Consider the following 20,164-nt stretch of genomic DNA (forward strand, 5'->3'; position numbering starts at 1 on the left):
TCTGTTCCAGGCTGCACTCTCATTTGTTTATGGTTTCAGGTCAATCTATGTTATGTCGTCGCCATTGTGAGGCCCAATTGACCAATGTTCATTGTTTTGAGTGAGCCTGGTTGCTAGGGATACACCACATGTGAGAACAAGCAGCCTGCTTGTCCTCGGAGAAAGCGAAGATACTTATCTGTAGCAGGTATTCTCCGAGGACAGCAGGCAGATTGTTCTCACAAACCCACCCACCTCCCCTTTGGAGTTGTTAGTTTATTTATTTGCTTTTTGATTTAACTGAGGTACACACTCGTGTGACAGGTGGGAAGTTGGCGATTCGTGCGCCAGAACTCTCTGTCAAAACCTTTTGTTTATTTTGCTTGCAAAATTTCCGATTCCTGGGCTGCCACGGATGTCGACCCACATGTGAGAACAATCAGCCTGCTGTCCTGTGAGAATACCTGCTACAGGTAAGTATCTTCGCTTTTTCTATATATGCACACCAATATTAATGGTGCGTTACTTAACATTGACAATTAGAATACCGCTTAGGGGGAATTCTAAGAAGGAAATAACTCCCCTCCTCTCAAAACAACAAATGAATAGATACTAGGCCTTAAGACAAGTTAAAGTGATCCAATCCTAGTTTCAAATAATATAGAAAACATGACTACAGAAATTTCAGCCTAAAGAAAACCAAAACGGATCAGGCTTATAGTGACAAGAGATTCACTGGAAATAGTTTCTGTGGGATGATGGCTTATCAAAAAAAGATCAGGCCAGGAAGTTGAATGAAATATTGAGAGAAAAGAGGTAAAGCATGAGATAGAATAGAGTGTCATAGCACACCTCGTACATTCTGTAGAATAGTTTCTCATGTTGGTCCTATATGGAAGAGATTTACATACAATGGAGATATTGTATGCAAATCAAACTCAGGCATATTTATTGTGGAGATCCTGAAAACCTGACTGGCAAAGGGGGTACTCCAAGACTGACTTGGGAAACACTGGTCTAGAGACTTTCTGTAGATGGAGCAACTTTAGAAACTAGATTATGGGTGAAAGCTGACAGTTGCTCAGGAATGCATGCTTGAAAATAGTATCTTAAGGTACTGGCAAAACGCTTAAGTTAGAATATCCCCATGGAGCGGCTGTGGTAAAGGATAAAGTAGTTCACAGGGTGGCCTGTAAAGTAAGCCCATACCTTTATGTAACTTATCAGTTGGGTGCTGTGAATTCTGGTCAGGTTCAATTCACGAGTTTTTTTTTTTTTCACTTGGTCAACTCTTAAATCTGTCCTTTGTCAAAATATCTTGTTGTGAGAGGCTTGATGTATCCTGCAATGGGCATCAAAAAGCAGCTGTACTCTTGGATCCACTGAAAGGCTTGTTGTTCTTGGTTAGAGTAAGTGGAAATGAAAATGGCCTTTGTGTAAAGTGAGCATGTGATGAATTTCAACTGTCTAGTGAGAACGTTTCTTTCTCCAGTTGGTTCTCAGACTGAGATAGCAATATCTCTTTAAAAGCAAAAGATGAACTTACACTCAATGCTTGGAAACAAATACACAGAAGATTCAAATATGCACTTAGACAAACCAAACTAGGACCGGACAACAAATATCTCAAGAAACTATTTCAACTCGTAAACAAGCTATTAGACACCACACCTGTCACCACATCAAACACTGACATCCCTCATGCAGACAATCTGGCCACCTACTTCAAAGGCAAAATAAAACTATGCAGCACCCTCATCATGACACCGATATCGAAAACTTCTTCGACAACCTGGACCTAACCCCGGGTGGACACCCAGTTGACCGAACCTGGTCAATATTCAATCCACTCACCACCGAATCAGTCACACAAGCGACCCGCAGGTTTGCAAAAACCCATTGCAAACTGGACACATGCCCCAGTCACCTACTTAAATGCGCCCCCCAATCGATTCATAGAAGACCTTACATCTTACCTTAACTTCAAGTTACAACAAGGCTCCTTCCCCAAGGAATATAGTAAGATCCTACTTACCCCAATACCTAAAGACACTAAGAAAAAAAACAAATGATCTCACTAACTACCGACCAGTTGCATCTATCCCTCTAATAGTCAAATTGATGGAGAGCTTAGTAACAAAACAGCTCATGGAATACTTGGACAAGTTCTCAATACTTCACGACTCACAATCAGGATTTCGTTCCCACCACAGTACTGAGACTGTACTAGTCACTCTCCTAGCCAAGTTCAAGCAAAAAATATCCATAGGTAAAAGCATACTCCTCCAATTTGACATGTCGAGCGCATTCGACATGGTAAATCACAATATATTACTGAGACTCCTCGACCACTATGGGATTGTTGGAAACGTACTTAACTGGATCAAGGGCTTTCTTACCACTAGAACATACCAAGTAAAACCAAATATATCGCCACCATGGAAAGCAGCATGCAGACTACCCCAAGGATCACCATTATCACCAATACTTTTCAACATGATGATGATCCCACTGGCAAAGTCCTTGTCCAATTGAGGTCTCAACCCATTCATCTATGCAGATGATGTCACAATATACATTCCCTTCAAACAAGACTTGACAGAAGTAACCAAAGAAATTAATGATGGCCTCAACATCATGTACTCTTGGGCAAACTCATTCCTACTGAAACGAAACACTGAAAAAATGCACTGCCTCATCCTCTCATCAGAACACAACAAATACAAACCTGCAACTATAACTACCCCAGGACACACACTCCCTATCTCAGAAAGCTTAAAAATACTTGGTGTCACACTCGATCGGAGCCTCACATTAGAGAACCAAGTAAACACGGTAATAAAGAAAATGTTCCATGCAATGTGGAAACTCAAATGAATAAAACCTTTCTTCCTGAGGGAAACTTTTCGAAACCTAATACAATCAATGGTCCTAAACCATGCAGATTACTGTAACAGAATCTATGTGGGATGCAAAGCACAACTCACAAAAAAAACTCCAAACTGCCCAAAATACAGCAGCCAGACTGATGTATGGTAAAACACGATTTGAAAGTGCCAAACCCCTATGAGAAAAGCTGCACTGGCTCCCAATCAAAGAAAGGACTATCTTCAAAATCTGCACCTTGGTACACAAAATCATCTACGGCATAGTCCCAGGTTACATGATAGACCTAATAGATCTACCAACCAGAAACAGAATCAAATCATCAAGATCATACCTAAACCTACATTACTCAATCTGTAAAAGACTAAAATACAAAACAACCCACGCATCCAACTTCTACATGAGTGCACAACTATGGAACGGACTCCCAAGTACAGTGAGAACAATTCAGGACCACCTACATTTCAAAAAATCACTTGACTCACCTATTCAAAAAAGCCTATCCCAACGATCCAACATAAAACCCCAGCACCCAGTGACACAACATAACTAATGATCGTACTGGATAATTTATAATCTTCACCTCTTTTGACCCCATGATACTTGAGCCAAATCCACCGCATCTGTTCACAACATAATTTTGTATCTGTTACCAACCAAACTGGCAACAGCCTATATGGTACCATGTAAGCCACAGTGAGCCTGCAAATAGGTGTGAAAATGTGGGATACAAATGTAATCTCTCTATATAAAAGGCACCACCAACGTTCTATGAAGCCTCCAGCCGGAAGTGTGAAGGGGGAGAGATATCCGGTTTCCCCATGAGTGTCTGCCCCGCCCTCGCTCTCTCTGTAACACAAACAGTGAAGGAAAACACAGCAAAGCACTAAATCAAATTGCGCTCTCTGTAACAGTGAAGGACTCAGAGGGGGGAGGGGAGAGAGGGCAGAGGGCAGGGACACACACACTCCCACATGCACACAGAAGAAAACCTTGCTAGCCCCCGTTTCATTTGCATCAGAAACGGGGCTTTTTTACTAGTAAATAAATAAAAAGTGGCTAGAAGTGAATACATCAGCTCTGTTTTTAACTTACTTATGGTGGTGGTTTTTTAATATATGTTTATATGGAAATTTAATAAAAGGAGTAAAGCAAAAAGAGATGAGGCTTATACAACCAACATGCTGTTACTTAACCGTATCTTATTAAACCACTGACGTGATGCAGTCAGTTGATTGCAATGGCACAAAATCTGGGAAGAGTAGCCTAGTAGTTAGAGCATCAGGCTGATAGCTAGAAAAGCAAGGTTCAAATCCCACTGCTGCTCCTTGTGATCTTGGACAAGCCACTTAGTCCTCCATATCCATAATTGGAGTTGTGGGTTATCTTACACAGAATCTTATAAAACAAACTTCCACCTAATTTAATGTCTCATAGACTATAATAGAAACGTACCACTTCAATCTAATGGAAGGACAAAGCCTCAGAATTTATACCAGCACATAAGGATTCTGTTCTTGTTCAATCATTGGCAAAAAACCTTCCAGTATGGTCTTTCTCTGCTCTTCCTCCTCTAGCAGTCTCCCAGAGGCCTGCTACAACAGGGATTTCAAAGTGGACCGGAGCTTCCACATTCAGGTACAATGGGTATTTTTCTGTCTCTGGAGGGCTCACAATTAAAAATAAATAAATAAAACAAACTAAAATGGGAATTGATCCTGGGTTCCTTGATTCTCAGCCCACTGTACTAACCATTAGGCTACTACTCAGATCTGCATGCTGTTTTCTTAAGAATTTCTGTAGCTGTCATAGAGCCCTGGTATCTTTTTCCAGTTTCATATGCAAGGGGGACAGCAACCACTGGGGATTAAGGAGGTTTTGTGCCTTAATCCCTCTAGTGGACAGCTGCTCAATCAGGGCACCTTTCTGTAACCTGGACATGCCAAGTATTGGGTCTAAATAACAATGCTCATTGTTTCAGACATGAACATCCCTTCTCTTTCTGTGATTAGAGTTGGGTGTTCATATTTTGGCCCCTCCCTAGTCCTGCCCAAAAGCATGCCCCCTTCCCATATGAACATACAGCAGTGGACATCCATATCCTGGCTTTGTATAATCAAGATTTGGACATCTAAATGTCGGTTTTCAGATGTCCCAAACAAGAATGGAGCTTCTAAAATAATCACCATGATGTACTATAGGATGTGAATTTTTCTGAGAACTGCTACTACATAGTGAAATGTGGCAGTGATAAATGACGGCCTTTATCTAATCTTCCAAGAAATTCTTGGAATAGCGTCCCAGCCTACTAACCATTAATGTTCCTGACTAAAAAGCACAGTGCTAAATAACATTTTTTCTTGTACTTTCTTCCAAACTAAACATTCTGAAGCCTTCCCTCAAATTATCCTTAATTATTATGCCACTTCTCTTTACAAAGGTGTGCTTGTGGCTGAACAATAAGTCTGTATAAAATCCCAGTAACTAGTGTCCTGAATGGATGAGTTAAGTACAGTAATCAAAAATATGTGGTTCCAGAGGTGACCTCAAGCTGTTGATCATGAAATACAGTGTGTGCATAGCTGTACTGAAAGATTAGGAGATGTGCATTACCCTTTTTATTGGTAGCTTAAGGTGATGTGCGGGTGAAACAACAGTGTGAAGTGACTTGGTCAAGGTCACAAGGATTGTTAGCACCATTTGAATCCTTGCCTCCCTGGTTCTTAACCTGTTGCTTAACCATCAACCTGTTCCTCAATTTCTTTTACAATGTGTTTCTAGTGCCATGTGAATACATGTACTGTACGGGATACAGGGAGGGAAGAGGGCCCGGAGGGAGGCGATCTGCTGCTGCGCTTTCACACGGAGGTGGGGCGCTGTGATTTGGGTGCAGGGGACCCGGTGGTGGACGGAGGGGGGCTGTTGACGGGGCTGGGGGTGGGCGGGTGGAGACTGAGGACTGCGGTGCAGCGACTTCGGGGGGGGGGAGGGCGGCCTTGCCCCGGGCCCAGCCCAGTCTCTCGGCAGCCCTGCTTTACCCTGTGGCCCTCTGCATCCACAACAGGTGCTCAGAGAAAAGGGAAGGCACATTTCCTCCCTTCCCAGTTCCTGACACTAGAATTTTAACGGAATTCAAACATGCGTGGGATAAACAAAGGAATCCTGCTCAGAAGGAATGGATCCTAAGGAGCTTAGACGAGATTGGGTGGCAAAGCCGGTGGCGGGAGACGGAGATGGTGCTGGGCAGACTTATACGGTCTGTGCCAGAGCCGATGGTGGGAGGCGGGGCTGGTGGTTGGGAGGTGGGGATAGTGCTGGGCAGACTTATACGGTCTGTGCCCGGAAAAGGACAGGTACAAATCAAGGTAAGGTATACACAAAAAGTAGCACATGTGAGTTTATCTTGTTGGGCAGACTGGATGGACCGTGCAGGTCTTTTTCTGCCGTCATCTACTATGTCACTATGTTACTATGACCTGAAGCTAGCTAATAGAACATGTGAATTACCTTTTAAAAGTTCTAGGTATTATGCAGTTGTGTTCCCACTAATTATGCTATTAGGCAAAATAAGAAAATCAGTTTAATTGTGGCTTTATTAAATTAAGAGGTGCTTGAATGCAAATTTTGCTGAAAAAAAAATTATAACTGTTTTATCTAGATAGGTATTAACGTTTTAAAGTATGATATCCAATTCATTTTTTCAGGATTGTTCTGGGAGAGCTGATGGATCATAATCATTGATTTCAATTAGCAAAATTTCAGGAAGGTAGGGATTAGGAGCCTCTCCCAGGACTTACACTGTGGTGGAATATTGATATATCAAGGTGTTAAAGATACGTTAACACTCGCTTGAACCCTATTGTTTTAATGAAAGACGTTAGGCAGTATAGATAGTGCCATATTTCTCTATATAAAACGCACCGCCAACGTTCTATGAGGCAAACTTACCCAGCATTCCAAGTTAAGTTGTTATGGTCCAGATCAGTTTTCCACCATGAGTGCTTGCCCCACACTCACGTCACAACGTGATGACATTCGGGGCGGGGCAATGACAATGAATCCACAGTTCCACCGCCCTCTGACGCTCCCCCCCCCGACGCACACAGAAAAACAGCGACCTGCGCACATCCTCCACCCCCCCCACACAGACTGCCGTCCGAACACCTGATCCGCAGCGAGCACCACGGAGAGTAAGTCCAGCGACAAGGGGAGGGGTATGGTAAGGAAAGTGCCTTGCTAGCGCCCTTTCATTGGCCTCAGAAACGGGCCTTTCTTACTAATAATTTTATAAAGCTATTTCTCTCTTCTCCTTGCTCTCCTCAAAGAGGAAATGGACTTTGGAAACAAAATACAGCTTTTGGAGGCGATGTTCAAGGTCACTTCCCTGTCTGAAAATTGTCCTGGTTAACAGTATATCGAGGATTCTACAGTATGCAGTCTTTAAGCCGGATTGGGGAAAGATGTTCCCAGAGGTATGTTTGTGCAGGTTTCAAAAATGGTGCACAATGATGAATAAAATTTCCAATCTGCATGGGTTATTTTCTGACCAAATTTACATGTACAAAGATCAGATGTACATTGTACCTGTCTCAGTTCCAATCAAGGTGGGCTGTTTGAAAATTGACCACTTAGGGACTAATTTTTTAATAGGTATCTAAGTGGAAAGTCCAAAAGGGTACCCTTTTTTTTTCTTTTAATTATAAAGGCAACATAGGCGCCTATATACCTTTGTAAAACAGGCATCTAGAACCAGCCACAAATTTACACTTGTTCCAAAAAAGGGGTAGATTTCTGCATGTACTCTATGCCTGTACTCACATATTTATTTATTTATTAGAATTTATTTACCGCCTTTTTGAAGGAATTCATTCAAGGCGGTGTTACAACATTCACATGTACATTGCAGCATAGCCTGTGTTCCACTCATATGGGGAAAGCCATGTTTAAATTGTACAGCGCTGCGTAACCCTAGTAGCGCTTTAGAAATGCTAGTTAGTAGTAGTAGTAGTACATGCAGACCGCATAAAGGTACATGTGCTTTCTACATGTGTATAACTGTTCTTTTTCTAATCGTAAAACCTTTACAAAGTGATTGTGTGTTCTAGTTACTTTTGCCTGAATGTTTTCAGTTTCAAATAAATTCATACATGGCCTGTTTTAAATTATATATATATATATATATATATATATATATATATATATATATATATATATTACAGTGCTTGAGTCTTAAACAAAACAGGAAAGCTAAACCTGCAAGAGGGTGAAAGGACTTGAAAACCCACCATAGTCTTAACGTGCCGAAATGTATTGGTAACATTAGACCATCGTAGTTGTGACAACCTTTAGCTTATACTTGTTATGTTCCTGGGCTGAAAGCCCATTGCCACATGATAATCCTTGTGCTCACATACTTGGCTGTAATTTCAGATAATCCACACTGTTTACCAGGACACTGAAACAGAGACTTAAGACCCTTACCCATGATAAAAATCACTTTGTGAATGTGAGACTTTCACCTTATCTGTCTCTGGCTATTCTATATTTAAACAATATTTACTGAGTATAATATGCCTGTCTTTTGCTTTTCAAAGGTAAAAAAGTACACAACACACAAGATCACCATGTCTGTAGGTATAGACACGTGACCCTATATCTCCCCTCTAATAACCTTTTGGGGTTTTAGGATATCTGCAATGAATATGCATGAGATAGATTTACATATAATGGGGGAAATGCAGACAAATTTATCTCGTGGATATCCTGAAAACCAGATTTGCCTGGTGTGTCCCTAGGGACTGGTTTGAGAACCCCTGTTCTATAGTAACCAGAGATGCCATTATGTGCGGTACCTGGGTCTGCAGCAAAAATATTCTCAGAATAACATCCAGGAGAGTGTAAAAACAAGCATAGGAGCGAACACAAGCCTACAATCCAACAACATTCTGCTCAGAAAACATCTTGGACAATGATTGAAAGATGTTGTAAGAGATGCAGCAGTTCTAGGAAGATGGGGCTGTATTTTAGAGCAAACTCACTTTAGATTCATTTTTGTAGTCTTAATCGCATGCACTATTTGTTTGATCATTTATGTTTGAATTTAAATGGTCATTACATGAACACACCCTATTTTAGGAGACATATAAAAAGTGGTTAGTGATGCTTAGTACTAAAGCAGTTTTAGTGTTTTCTAGTAAATTATATGTGCTCACAAACTTGTAAGATTTTTTTCTTCTATTGAAGAGCAGTTACGACAAAAATATGCTCCTGATAAATCAAATATACCAGTCCAACTTAAATAAATTCAGTAGTGGGGGGGGGGGGGGGGGGGGGGGGGTCATTCATGCATGTACCATATAACATCCAACACTGTGTTTATCCCATGCATTTTTTAATTCCGTTACTGTTTTCATCTCCACCACTTCCTGCAGTAGGGCATTCAAGGTATCTACCACCTTCTTCATGAAAAAGTGCTTCCTGACATTATTCCTGTGCAACCTCAATTCATGCCCTTTAGTTGTTTGTAAATTAATACCTTTCAAATATTTGAATGTCTGTATCATATCACTTCCCCTCTCCTTTCCTCCAGGGTGTACATATTCAGGTACTCAAGTCTCTCCTCATACATCTTACAATGCAAATACCATACCATTTTGGTCACTTTTCTTTGAGCCACTTCAAACCTTTTAACATCCATAACAAGATACGGTCTCCAAATCTGAGCACAATATTCCAACTGGGGCCTCACCAATGACTTGTACAGGGGCATCAACACCTCCTTTCTTCTGCTGGCTATACCACTCTTTATGCAGCCTAGCATCCTTCTAGCTGTGGACACCACCTTGTTGCTTTGTTTCATCACCTTGAGATCCTCGGAGACCATCACCCCCAGGTCCCTCTCCTGAGCCGTGCTTATCAATCTCTCTCCTATCTGGTATATCTCCTTTGGATTTCTGCACCCCAGGTGCATCCCTCTGCAATTCTTGGTATTAAATTTTAATTGCCAACCTTTGACCATTCTTCTAATTTTTGGAGGTCCCGCCAGGATTTCTCCACGTTCCCTCAGTATCCTGGGATGTATTCCATCCATCCCCATAGCTTTATCCACTTTTTTTGCAGAACATAGTGTTAAAATAGTAAGATTTTTAAACAGAATAGGCAGTTCTCAGAAATGCAGGAAAATTTGCCATCCTACTTATTATTATTACTAGTAAAAAGGCCCATTTCTGACTCAAATGAAACAGGCGCTAGCAAGGTTTTCCTCGTAGTGTGTATGTTTGAGAGAGAGAGTGTGTGTGTGAGAGTGACTCTGTGAGAGAGAGAGTGACTGTGCGAGTGTGTGTGTGTGTCAGAGAGAGAGAGAGTGAGACTGGGTGCGAGTGTGTCTGTGAGAGAGTGTGTGTGTCAGAATGAGTGTGTGCGAGTGCATATGTGAGACAGTGAGTGTGAGAGAGAGAGTGTGTTTCACACAGATACAGTGTGTGTGTGAGAGAGAGAGAGTGTGTTTCACACAGATACAGTGTGTGTGTGTGTGAGAGCGAGTGTGAGAGTATGTGTGCGATACGCAGACTGTTTGTGAGACCGAGAGTGTATTAGACCGAGAGTTTGCAGAACCCCCTTCCCCCCTGCTCTCCCCTCCCACCCCTTTTTGAGTTCCAGAAACCCCTCCCACTTCTTCCCATCAGAGTTCCAGGACCCCCCCTGCCACTTCTTTCCATCCCCCTCTCCATGTCCCTTTCTCTTCTCCTTTTCCCCGTTCTTGATTTTGCCGTGGTGCGCTAAGGTGACAGACAGATTTATCTTCCTCGCAGAGCGGGGCAAGCACTCACTGCTCCCTTTCAATGCTTCTGGAGAAGACAGCGTCAGCGCTTACTGTCACTGAACACACACAATCACGATTTGTCTCTCCGGTGATGCAGAGGCAGCGGGAGAAAGCAGGGAGGATCAAACTCAAAATCTCACCTGAGCAAGGTCTGAGCGCAGCAAGGGACTAATCTTTTCATGCGGAACACATGGTGATATAATGGTACTTTCCCACTTTGCGACGCCAGCAAACCGTGTGCTGCTGCACACACAGCAGAGTTACAGTGCTCTAATGCCCCCACCCTTTGCAGCGGCTGCAGGCTCCAGCTTGGCACAGACGGCTCTTACGAAGGGGAGGGCCAGAGAGAGGTGGAGTGGGAAGGGGGTTCCTGAAATGACATAGTGGGGGAATGGTGGTCCTGGAACGATAGAAGGAGGTGGAGGGGTGTGTTTGCTGCGCCATTATGTTTTACTCACGCGGTTCACATTTTCCTTCAGCTGCACTAACTTCCATCTGTGCTACGACTTGGGGGGGGGCGTGGCGTGGCGTTGCGTTGAGGGTGTCAGGGGCGTGTCCTCCGCTTAGGATCTGTTGTGCTATGGGATTCGATGAGTGTCAGTGCTCCGCCCTCGACGTCATCACGTTTTGACGCGAGGGTGGGGCAGACACTCATGGGCACACTGCAGTCTACACAACTACAATTTTAGAACATTCAGAGGCTTCATTAGAACGTTGGAGGTGCGTTTTATATAGAGAGATTATTATGACATTTATATCCCACATTATCCCAAAAGTAGGTTTGAGTTCAATGTGGCTTACATACTATCGTTAAAGATACAGAGCAATGATTGCAATATAGAAAATAATATTCTACAGTGATAGAGAAGTATTGACAATTTGTAGGAATTGAAATAATTGATAAGTGAACCGCTAAATTTGTAACATGTCTCTGCATAGCCTAAGTTGTACTTATGTACTATTACACGTCTTTCTTAGTTATTATTGCTTAAGAGGGAAAAATAGACACATCACCAGTTACCAAAAACTGATTCTAAATTTTACAGGGGCCTGAACAAATTTATATGTCATATGTGCTCAAAGTTTATGTTTACATATAGATCACCATTTTCTTAATTATTAATGGGAAAAGTTCATAATGAAAAAAAAAACTAACCCCCCCCCCCCCCCCCCCCCCCGCCCCCCCAAAAAAAATAATAATTTCTGAGAATGTTTAACATGAAAATGTTTGGGCAACACTTCCCTACTAGAAACTTCTCTTCTATCATTACCTTCAACAATAAAGGAACCAGAGCTGCAGGACAAATAAAATGATTCCTTGCAAAAATGTTTTGGATCAGGTTTTTGTGTTATTAAATGGAAACAACAATACATCATTTGGCACAATATTCAATTGCTAGTAGCTGGTAAATTCATAATAAAATTATTTTTCATTTGTTTACCCCAGTAAGAACGTAAACTGTTTACGTGGGCTTTTGTTTTGTATTGCACAGTATAACTTTGTATACTACAGTACAGTCTCGATTATCCAAACTTCGCTATTCTGACCATCCAGCATATCCAACAGACTCCCCAGTGATGTCATTGCATTGCCGTTATGAACTGCACAGGCTCTCCTTCTGTTTTCTAGCTTTACATGCTGATTTAGTGCTAATAAACAATATTTTAAATACAGATAGCCTATGCCTGTTCTTTATGCATAAAAGTATATTTTCCGTGCATTTTTTAAAGGAGCTACCATTGTTTTCCAAATTATTTGACTTTTCACTTATCCAACAACGGCTCTGTCCCATTTTCATATGATAATCGAGACTGTACTGTTTTATATTTTAAACTAGAAATCCCATGCTAGTATGACTTGGTTATGTATTTCTTAAGAGATAGCGGACTGTTATAAATGTCCTTGTACCACTATAAAAGTGAAATACCAGAATGTCCACCTGTACCATCACGTAGTATCCAAGTTAGGACCCCCCCTAAAAACAAACCTGCCATTAAAGTGTACCACATTGTAATATACTGTTTTAAAAATTATTTTAATGGATGAAGGCTAGCGATGATGATAATTGTACTACAATATCCTGGGTATTATTCTTGGAAATCCAATGTAAGCTTTGTGAAAACTCCATGGATCCTATCCTCGCTGTCCTGATTCAGACCCTTCCTTTGTTTCCTTCATCCAGTTGTCAAAAGCCCTGCTCTTTTCCTCCATTATGACCATTACAAAAGTGCGAAAGAACTATAGAGCGATTGAACACTGCCTTATACATAACTTTATCTCATGTAATTTCTGCATGAGGAGTACAAATTAATGATATTACTACACCTGGTCATGCCTAAATACTTGATTAAGTTAGCTGACACAAAACTGGGGATAAACCTTTCAGAAAATGTGATTATTTTACATGGTTTATAGTTAGAGAAATTACTAATTGTCTATTAGTCCAAATCACATTTATTGTAAATTAATGCAAAAAAAAAAAAGTCACAGAATACTCAACCATTACATCTTAGTGCAAAAACAACAAGTCTAGTGATAGCTAATCATAATGTGAAAACAGGTGGTTATTTCTCAGTTAAAAATCTCATAAAATTAAAAAAGCTATTCCAATATTTACAGATTAAAATGCTTAATAGCTCTGAAAGCTTTGTGTATGATGACCATGGTTCTATCTTTACAAAGCAAGCAGCTTTTCAGTGTTAAGAGTGAACTTTTGAAACAGCTTGCAATCTACTCAGTGCAGTTTGAGTCAGACACATTTCTCATGTCTATCGTAGAGCGCTGGGTCTTCATTAGTCCATGACTTTATTGAAGGGCTTTCGGAACTTCCACCTAGAAAACAGTTTTTATTTTTTCATTACTTAAAAATACATTAACTAAGAAGAATAATACAGATCTCATATGTGTGCATCTAAGTTCACACTCGTGTGAAATGGAAGGCAAAGTCAAAGTGAGAACAATATATCCAAAGAGAGATTGAGGTCATCCATGAATCTCAAGCAACCCTAGACTGAACTTACAGTCGATATATATTATCTGTGGGTGGTGGTGCTATTGTATGCTTTCACATTCTGAATGTGTCAAATAATTCATTGTGTTATGTGGTTAGATTGATACATATGGAGGCATATTTTCAAAGCACTTTGGGAGGCTAAGTTCCATAGGTTTCTATGGAACTTTGGGAGGCTAAGTGCTTTGAAAATGAGCCTCATGGGCTACTTGAAGTTTACATTTTACTTATAAGTCAATATCAGGATAGTTACCTGCTTCAGCTGTCGTATACTGCTTGCCCGAATTGATTCCATAAGGTCGTCATGTGCAGATCTTTGTGGAGTAGAAGGTCTTGATCCTTCTTCAGTTCTCATCTCTGAAACTGGTCTTAATGAATTTTTTACTTCTTTCAAGATATTATTTTGCTGCTTTTTGCCTTTTTTACCTTTCGTCTTTTGCTGTCCATTTTGTGATTTTGCTTTGGATTCCTCGTGTTGTTTGATCGCTTCGGCTATGTTTCTGGTAGGTACCTTTTTTTGTAGAAGAACTGGGGGTGGGGGAGGAGGTGGGGGTGGTGGAGGTGGGGGTGGGGGTGGAGGCGGAGAGGGAGGCATGATATTTGCAGGTTGCGCTTTCTTAGCAAGTTTTGGAGATGACCAAGGTGAACTTCTAGGAGATGCATAGGGTGAGGAACCAGGGGTCCCTCTCTGTAAGAACTTGGTCCTGGGATAGGCTGCACCATCAATACCCAATTCCTTTTGCTCCTGCATTCTTTTCTGCCTTTGTTTATCCATGTTTCTTGTTAGGATACTTGTCATGGCCATTCTTGGTCCAGGTAGCTCAAAGTGATATCCTAGCTTCACTACAGTAGTATTGTCTTTCAATAGTTTAACTATTTCCATTTCAACCTGACTTCCCATGATATGTCTCTGATTATGGAATCTTAGCTCTGTTATAACTGTGTTGGACTGTAGAGCTCTCATGATGGCTAATATTCCTTTGCCTGTGATGAAATTAGATTCAATATTTAGACTAGCTATGCTTTGATTCATGTTTAGCATACTGGCAACAGCAAAAGCAACATTGTCATCAGCACGTGTGTTGGCCAGACTGAACGTTTTGACAACTGTGTTGGTCTTCAGGGCTTCTGCAAACCGTGTTAGCATTTCTGTAGTGATATTGTCAATATTATTTAAGTTTACTTCATTGGTTTCAGGATCATCTGCTTTAACATTTTCAAGAGCATCTTCAATAACAGTTGGATTTCCACCAGAGCAACTGGTTGTTGGTCTATGGCTCAGATCATTGATCGCGGCTTTGTTTTCAACCTGTTCATTGTGCTCTATGTTCTTTTCTTGGTCATTTCTTTTGCCGGCTGCACAACACACAGTCCTATCACAACCCTCAACTTTCGTATTTTCTTCTATTTCATCGCTACTTTCTTCTTCCTCTTCCTCCTCTTCTGTGCAGATCTCCTCAGAAACCTCATAACGGCTTTCCGCAAAGTCCTCTTCCTCACTGTTTTCTTCACTGCGTTCTTCCTGCTTTGTACTCTAAATGATAAAATGGAACATAATTTTAATGTAACTAACAATAACAATGTGGTGCAGGCATGTCTTTCATTTTAATGAACAATTTATTCCTTCAAGGCCTCTATTGCTCTTCATTTGCCCAAACTTATCTGGACTGTGACAACCACTTCAGTCTTTTTAACACTTTCTGGTTGGTTACCTACTGTTCCTAATGTTCAGTCATCTCATGATGGGAGACCAGAGGAACAAAAATAAATTAAAGCCATAAGTTCTAACCTCTATATCTCTGTTCTACACTTTCTTGTATACTGCAAAACCCAAGGCCAGAAACTACAGTGAAGTCTTATTGATAAGGAAGACGGAAAAAATGTACTTATGAAGTCCCATTTTCAGCCCATCATTAGAGAACTTTGCCCCTTCTAATGCCTTCTCAACTCTCCCAGCATCTATTTAGGTCTTGTACCTACATGAGTCAGCCTGACCGATGTCTGTTACATAGTAGCACGTGGCTCTTGCAGTGCTACCATGATAAGAAGAGACCAACCTACAGTACCAATATACTACAGCTTAGTAAAAGGATCCCTAAGAAAATAACGACCACTTATGTGGATTTGTTGTAAATAGGGTCTAACTCAGTAAGTATTAATTTTATGGATTCTTGTTCATTATGTGTTTCATTCCTAATACTTATTGGGTCTAGGACTGCCATTCCTTGATTTTACTCACACTTTTTTTCAGTAGGAGTTCAAGGTCAATTACATTTAGGTACACTAGGTATTTCCCTTCCCCTGGACAACTCATAAACTAATTTCGTAATGCATGCCTCACCACCTCCTTGTTCAGTAATGTCGGATTTACTGACTGCCCATACTGCAAAAATGTAGACATTAGATGTGAATAATGCAGGTAAGGGTGGCTTAGCTTCTTGTGAAAGTGACACTCATAATTTTTTTTTTTTAACAATTCAGAATATTACCTTATTAAAATGATATAAAATACTTATAAGCACTTGTGCTTGTCAAATCTACTTCAATACATATTTATCACATTTTTAGAGGTACTTGGTTATTTAACTATTGTTATGCTGTTAACAAAATTGTAAGTTTTATGTCAGCTGTACCTGCTGTACACCGCCTTGGGTGAATCCCTTCATAAAGGTGGTTAATAAATCCCAATAAATAAAATAAATAAACTTGTGGTTTCCTCTGTGATACCTCATAGCTTTTCACCTTATGCAAAGACATTTCCCACACTGATACAATTTCTCATTCTCATCTCAAAATGTGTCTAGATTTGCTCTTCCCTCCAAGATACAAGCACCATGTGGGTGACTTCTTGAGCACACACACATCCAAGTTTCCCTTGATATTTTTTGACAAGCCGAAGCATACAAAACTCCATTTTTTAATATCTATTTTTTATTGCGAGGAAATGGCATAGCACACTAACTCAGGGTTACATTCTTCCTTTGTGTAGATCTGTAGAAAATACTATAGATGACAAATCAAGATCCACTAACTACTACTATTGATCATTTCTATAGCAGTACTATTAGGTACTTCTACTGTCTCTAGAGGGCTCACAATCTAAGTTTTTTGTACCTGGGACAATGGAGGGTAAGTGAGTTGCTCAGGATCACAGGGAGCTACAGTGGGACTTGAACCCAGGTTGCCAGGATTAAGGTCAGCTGCACTAACCCTTAGGCTACTCCTCCACACCAACCCTAACTCAAGATATATCTTTCGTAACTGAGGGAATAAGAATATAATGATTCTGATTAAAGTTGTATACAAAAGCTTCCTTTGGTTGTTTTAGAAAAAGTAGGTACATCAGCTGTGCCATTTCTCTGCTCTTTTGTGGTTATGAGTGACGAGACCCTACTGATCCACAGTTGAACAAAGAGGGAAGGAAGGCTCTCCCAGAAAGAACAAGAGGAAAGGGAAGCTATAAATTAAGAAATTAAATTGTATGCATGTAGAAATGATCATTCCTTGTGAAAGGAAAAAGCTCAGCGATTTCCCTCCCTACTCATTTGGGTATCTAGTTCAATCGGACATACCCTTCCACTGTAACAATATCACCATATATTTTGAGTCACACAGCTACCCTATTTTTCTTTCATTTAAACTCTTTTCTGTCCAGCCTAGTCTTTGAATGGCAATCCTTTACTTAAAGAAGCACAAGTGGGCCCTTGAGCAAGCTTGCTTAATGACTAGGACTCTTTCTAACAGTGAAGAAACTCCAGGCCTGGATACTTGAGAAACAGAATATGGATTCATGAATCAAACTTCCAGCAAAAAAATCCATTTATAGTTTTTCTATTGACATCTGAGAGTTTGCAGATAACTGGAATGCGAAATGACTTGTTCTCTATTACAGTGGTGGAAATAAGTATTTGATCCCTTGCTGATTTTGTAAGTTTGCCCACTGACAAAGACATGAGCAGCCCATAATTGAAGGGTAGGTTATTGGTAACAGTGAGAGATAGCACATCACAAATTAAATCCGGAAAATCACATTGTGGAAAGTATATGAATTTATTTGCATTCTGCAGAGGGAAATAAGTATTTGATCCCCCACCAACCAGTAAGAGATCTGGCCCCTACAGACCAGGTAGATGCTGCAAATCAACTCGTTACCTGCATGACAGACAGCTGTCGGCAATGGTCACCTGTATGAAAGACACCTGTCCACAGACTCAGTGAATCAGTCAGACTCTAACCTCTACAAAATGGCCAAGAGCAAGGAGCTGTCTAAGGATGTCAGGGACAAGATCATACACCTGCACAAGGCTGGAATGGGCTACAAAACCATCAGTAAGACGCTGGGCGAGAAGGAGACAACTGTTGGTGCCATAGTAAGAAAATGGAAGAAGTACAAAATGACTGTCAATCGACAAAGATCTGGGGCTCCACGCAAAATCTCACCTCGTGGGGTATCCTTGATCATGAGGAAGGTTAGAAATCAGCCTACAACTACAAGGGGGGAACTTGTCAATGATCTCAAGGCAGCTGGGACCACTGTCACCACGAAAACCATTGGTAACACATTACGACATAACGGATTGCAATCCTGCAGTGCCCGCAAGGTCCCCCTGCTCCGGAAGGCACATGTGACGGCCCGTCTGAAGTTTGCCAGTGAACACCTGGATGATGCCGAGAGTGATTGGGAGAAGGTGCTGTGGTCAGATGAGACAAAAATTGAGCTCTTTGGCATGAACTCAACTCGCCGTGTTTGGAGGAAGAGAAATGCTGCCTATGACCCAAAGAACACCGTCCCCACTGTCAAGCATGGAGGTGGAAATGTTATGTTTTGGGGGTGTTTCTCTGCTAAGGGCACAGGACTACTTCACCGCATCAATAGGAGAATGGATGGGGCCATGTACCGTACAATTCTGAGTGACAACCTCCTTCCCTCCGCCAGGGCCTTAAAAATGGGTCGTGGCTGGGTCTTCCAGCACGACAATGACCCAAAACATACAGCCAAGGCAACAAAGGAGTGGCTCAGGAAGAAGCACATTAGGGTCATGGAGTGGCCTAGCCAGTCACCAGACCTTAATCCCATTGAAAACTTATGGAGGGAGCTGAAGCTGCGAGTTGCCAAGCGACAGCCCAGAACTCTTAATGATTTAGAGATGATCTGCAAAGAGGAGTGGACCAAAATTCCTCCTGACATGTGTGCAAACCTCATCATCAACTACAGAAGACGTCTGACCGCTGTGCTTGCCAGCAAGGGTTTTGCCACCAAGTATTAGGTCTTGTTTGCCAGAGGGATTAAATACTTATTTCCCTCTGGCTATTTATAGGAAATCCCTGGCTGATGTACATTTGTCAAGGACATTGTCAGCATGATTGGCTGGATGCTCATTCCATGTCTCTGCCCTTTGAAATCCTTTTGGCTGCCTGTTCTAACCCATCAGGTACTTTATGCTGCCAAAAACATTAAACTTTGGATTTCTTCCACCGCCTGCCACAAAGCTCTGCTAGAAATTCATATTTCTCTTCCTGCAGCCTGTGCTCAAGATTTTACCCTCAGATGCCCAAGGTGTTACTTAAATTTGCAGAAACTTGCAGACCTTTTAACATTTCAGCTGCAGTGTGGGTGGCTTTATAGTCTGTTGGAAACAAAATCAATCAGCACTCCTGAAAAATAAAATATCTCTGCAAAAAAAAAAAAACAACCCTCCATTTACCTGAATTACAATCTTATATACTACCAAACTTGATCAGAAAGTCACTTCTAGTCACCCCTTTCCTCTTGATGATCGATTTATATTTACTGTTTATTTTAGCAGTAGAACCACGTTCACTAATCTTGAAAATGGCCACCAGCAGACATTTGCACATCAGCCCTAACTACATACTTCAATTTTAAGACGTGCTTAAATTGTGATTTTTTTATGCTAATTGCTGTTCCAGAATTTGTTTAAGCAAAGTTTTACTTCTTTGCATTAAGGAGGGCCAGGGGCAAAATAAATTCCCTCAGAGTTTGCTGTTTCTCCCTTGCCCAGCTGAACGTCCTTGCTAGTGGTCACGAAAGGTCACGGTTTCAGTCATTTTGCACCATTTCTCCTACCTTTTCGCATGCTCCTTGCCTTTCCTTTTCCAGGAGTTTTCTGGTCTCTTTTTCCCAGTAGGCCATGAGTGCTTCTCTGCTGAAATTGCCCGTGGCAGACTTCTCAGTCAGGCTTTTCTGTCTCATTCCCACGGGGACGTTCCGATCTGGCTCAATGTCATCAAACTCCTTCTCCAGCTCCTTCAGTTCCTCTGGAGAGAGGGAAGCCAGGAGCTCATCTTCGTCCACGCTTTCATATTTGCTGATTTCTCTCCTGTAGCCAAATGTAGACATGGTCCCTTTTTTCCTTTCCAGACTACTGTGAAGTTGACTAGGCAGTTTGGCTAGCAGCTGTTTTGCTCCACTGGCTGAAGCACCCTTTTAAGTGTAATCATAGCA

At 41.3% G+C, this 20,164-nt stretch overlaps 1 protein-coding gene across 1 annotated transcript; it reads right to left on the reverse strand.

Moving 5' to 3' along the window:
- Positions 1-12,652: 12,652 nt before the first annotated feature.
- Positions 12,653-20,164, reverse strand: LMOD2 (leiomodin 2). The gene is made up of 3 exons (XM_030217092.1): positions 19,787-20,164; positions 13,952-15,232; positions 12,653-13,520 (listed from the first exon to the last, which is right to left on the reverse strand). The coding sequence occupies exons 1-3, from the start codon at positions 20,057-20,059 to the stop codon at positions 13,494-13,496; spliced, it is 1,581 nt and encodes a 526-aa protein (XP_030072952.1). The 5' UTR covers positions 20,060-20,164; the 3' UTR covers positions 12,653-13,493.

The sequence above is a fragment of the Microcaecilia unicolor genome, chromosome 10 (assembly GCF_901765095.1).
Source record: "Microcaecilia unicolor chromosome 10, aMicUni1.1, whole genome shotgun sequence".
Taxonomy (NCBI): Eukaryota; Metazoa; Chordata; class Amphibia; order Gymnophiona; family Siphonopidae; genus Microcaecilia; species Microcaecilia unicolor.

Bases quoted from the DNA above. Each gene is read 5' to 3' on its own strand.
- LMOD2 (XM_030217092.1), bottom strand. From the start codon at position 20,059: ATGTCTACATTTGGCTACAGGAGAGAAATCAGCAAATATGAAAGCGTG. The intron at 15,233-19,786 runs GTAGGAGAAATG...TTTATCATTTAG, and splicing joins GGCAAGGAGCATGCGAAAAG to AGTACAAAGCAGGAAGAACG. The intron at 13,521-13,951 runs GTAACTATCCTG...ACTGTTTTCTAG, and splicing joins GTATACGACAGCTGAAGCAG to GTGGAAGTTCCGAAAGCCCT.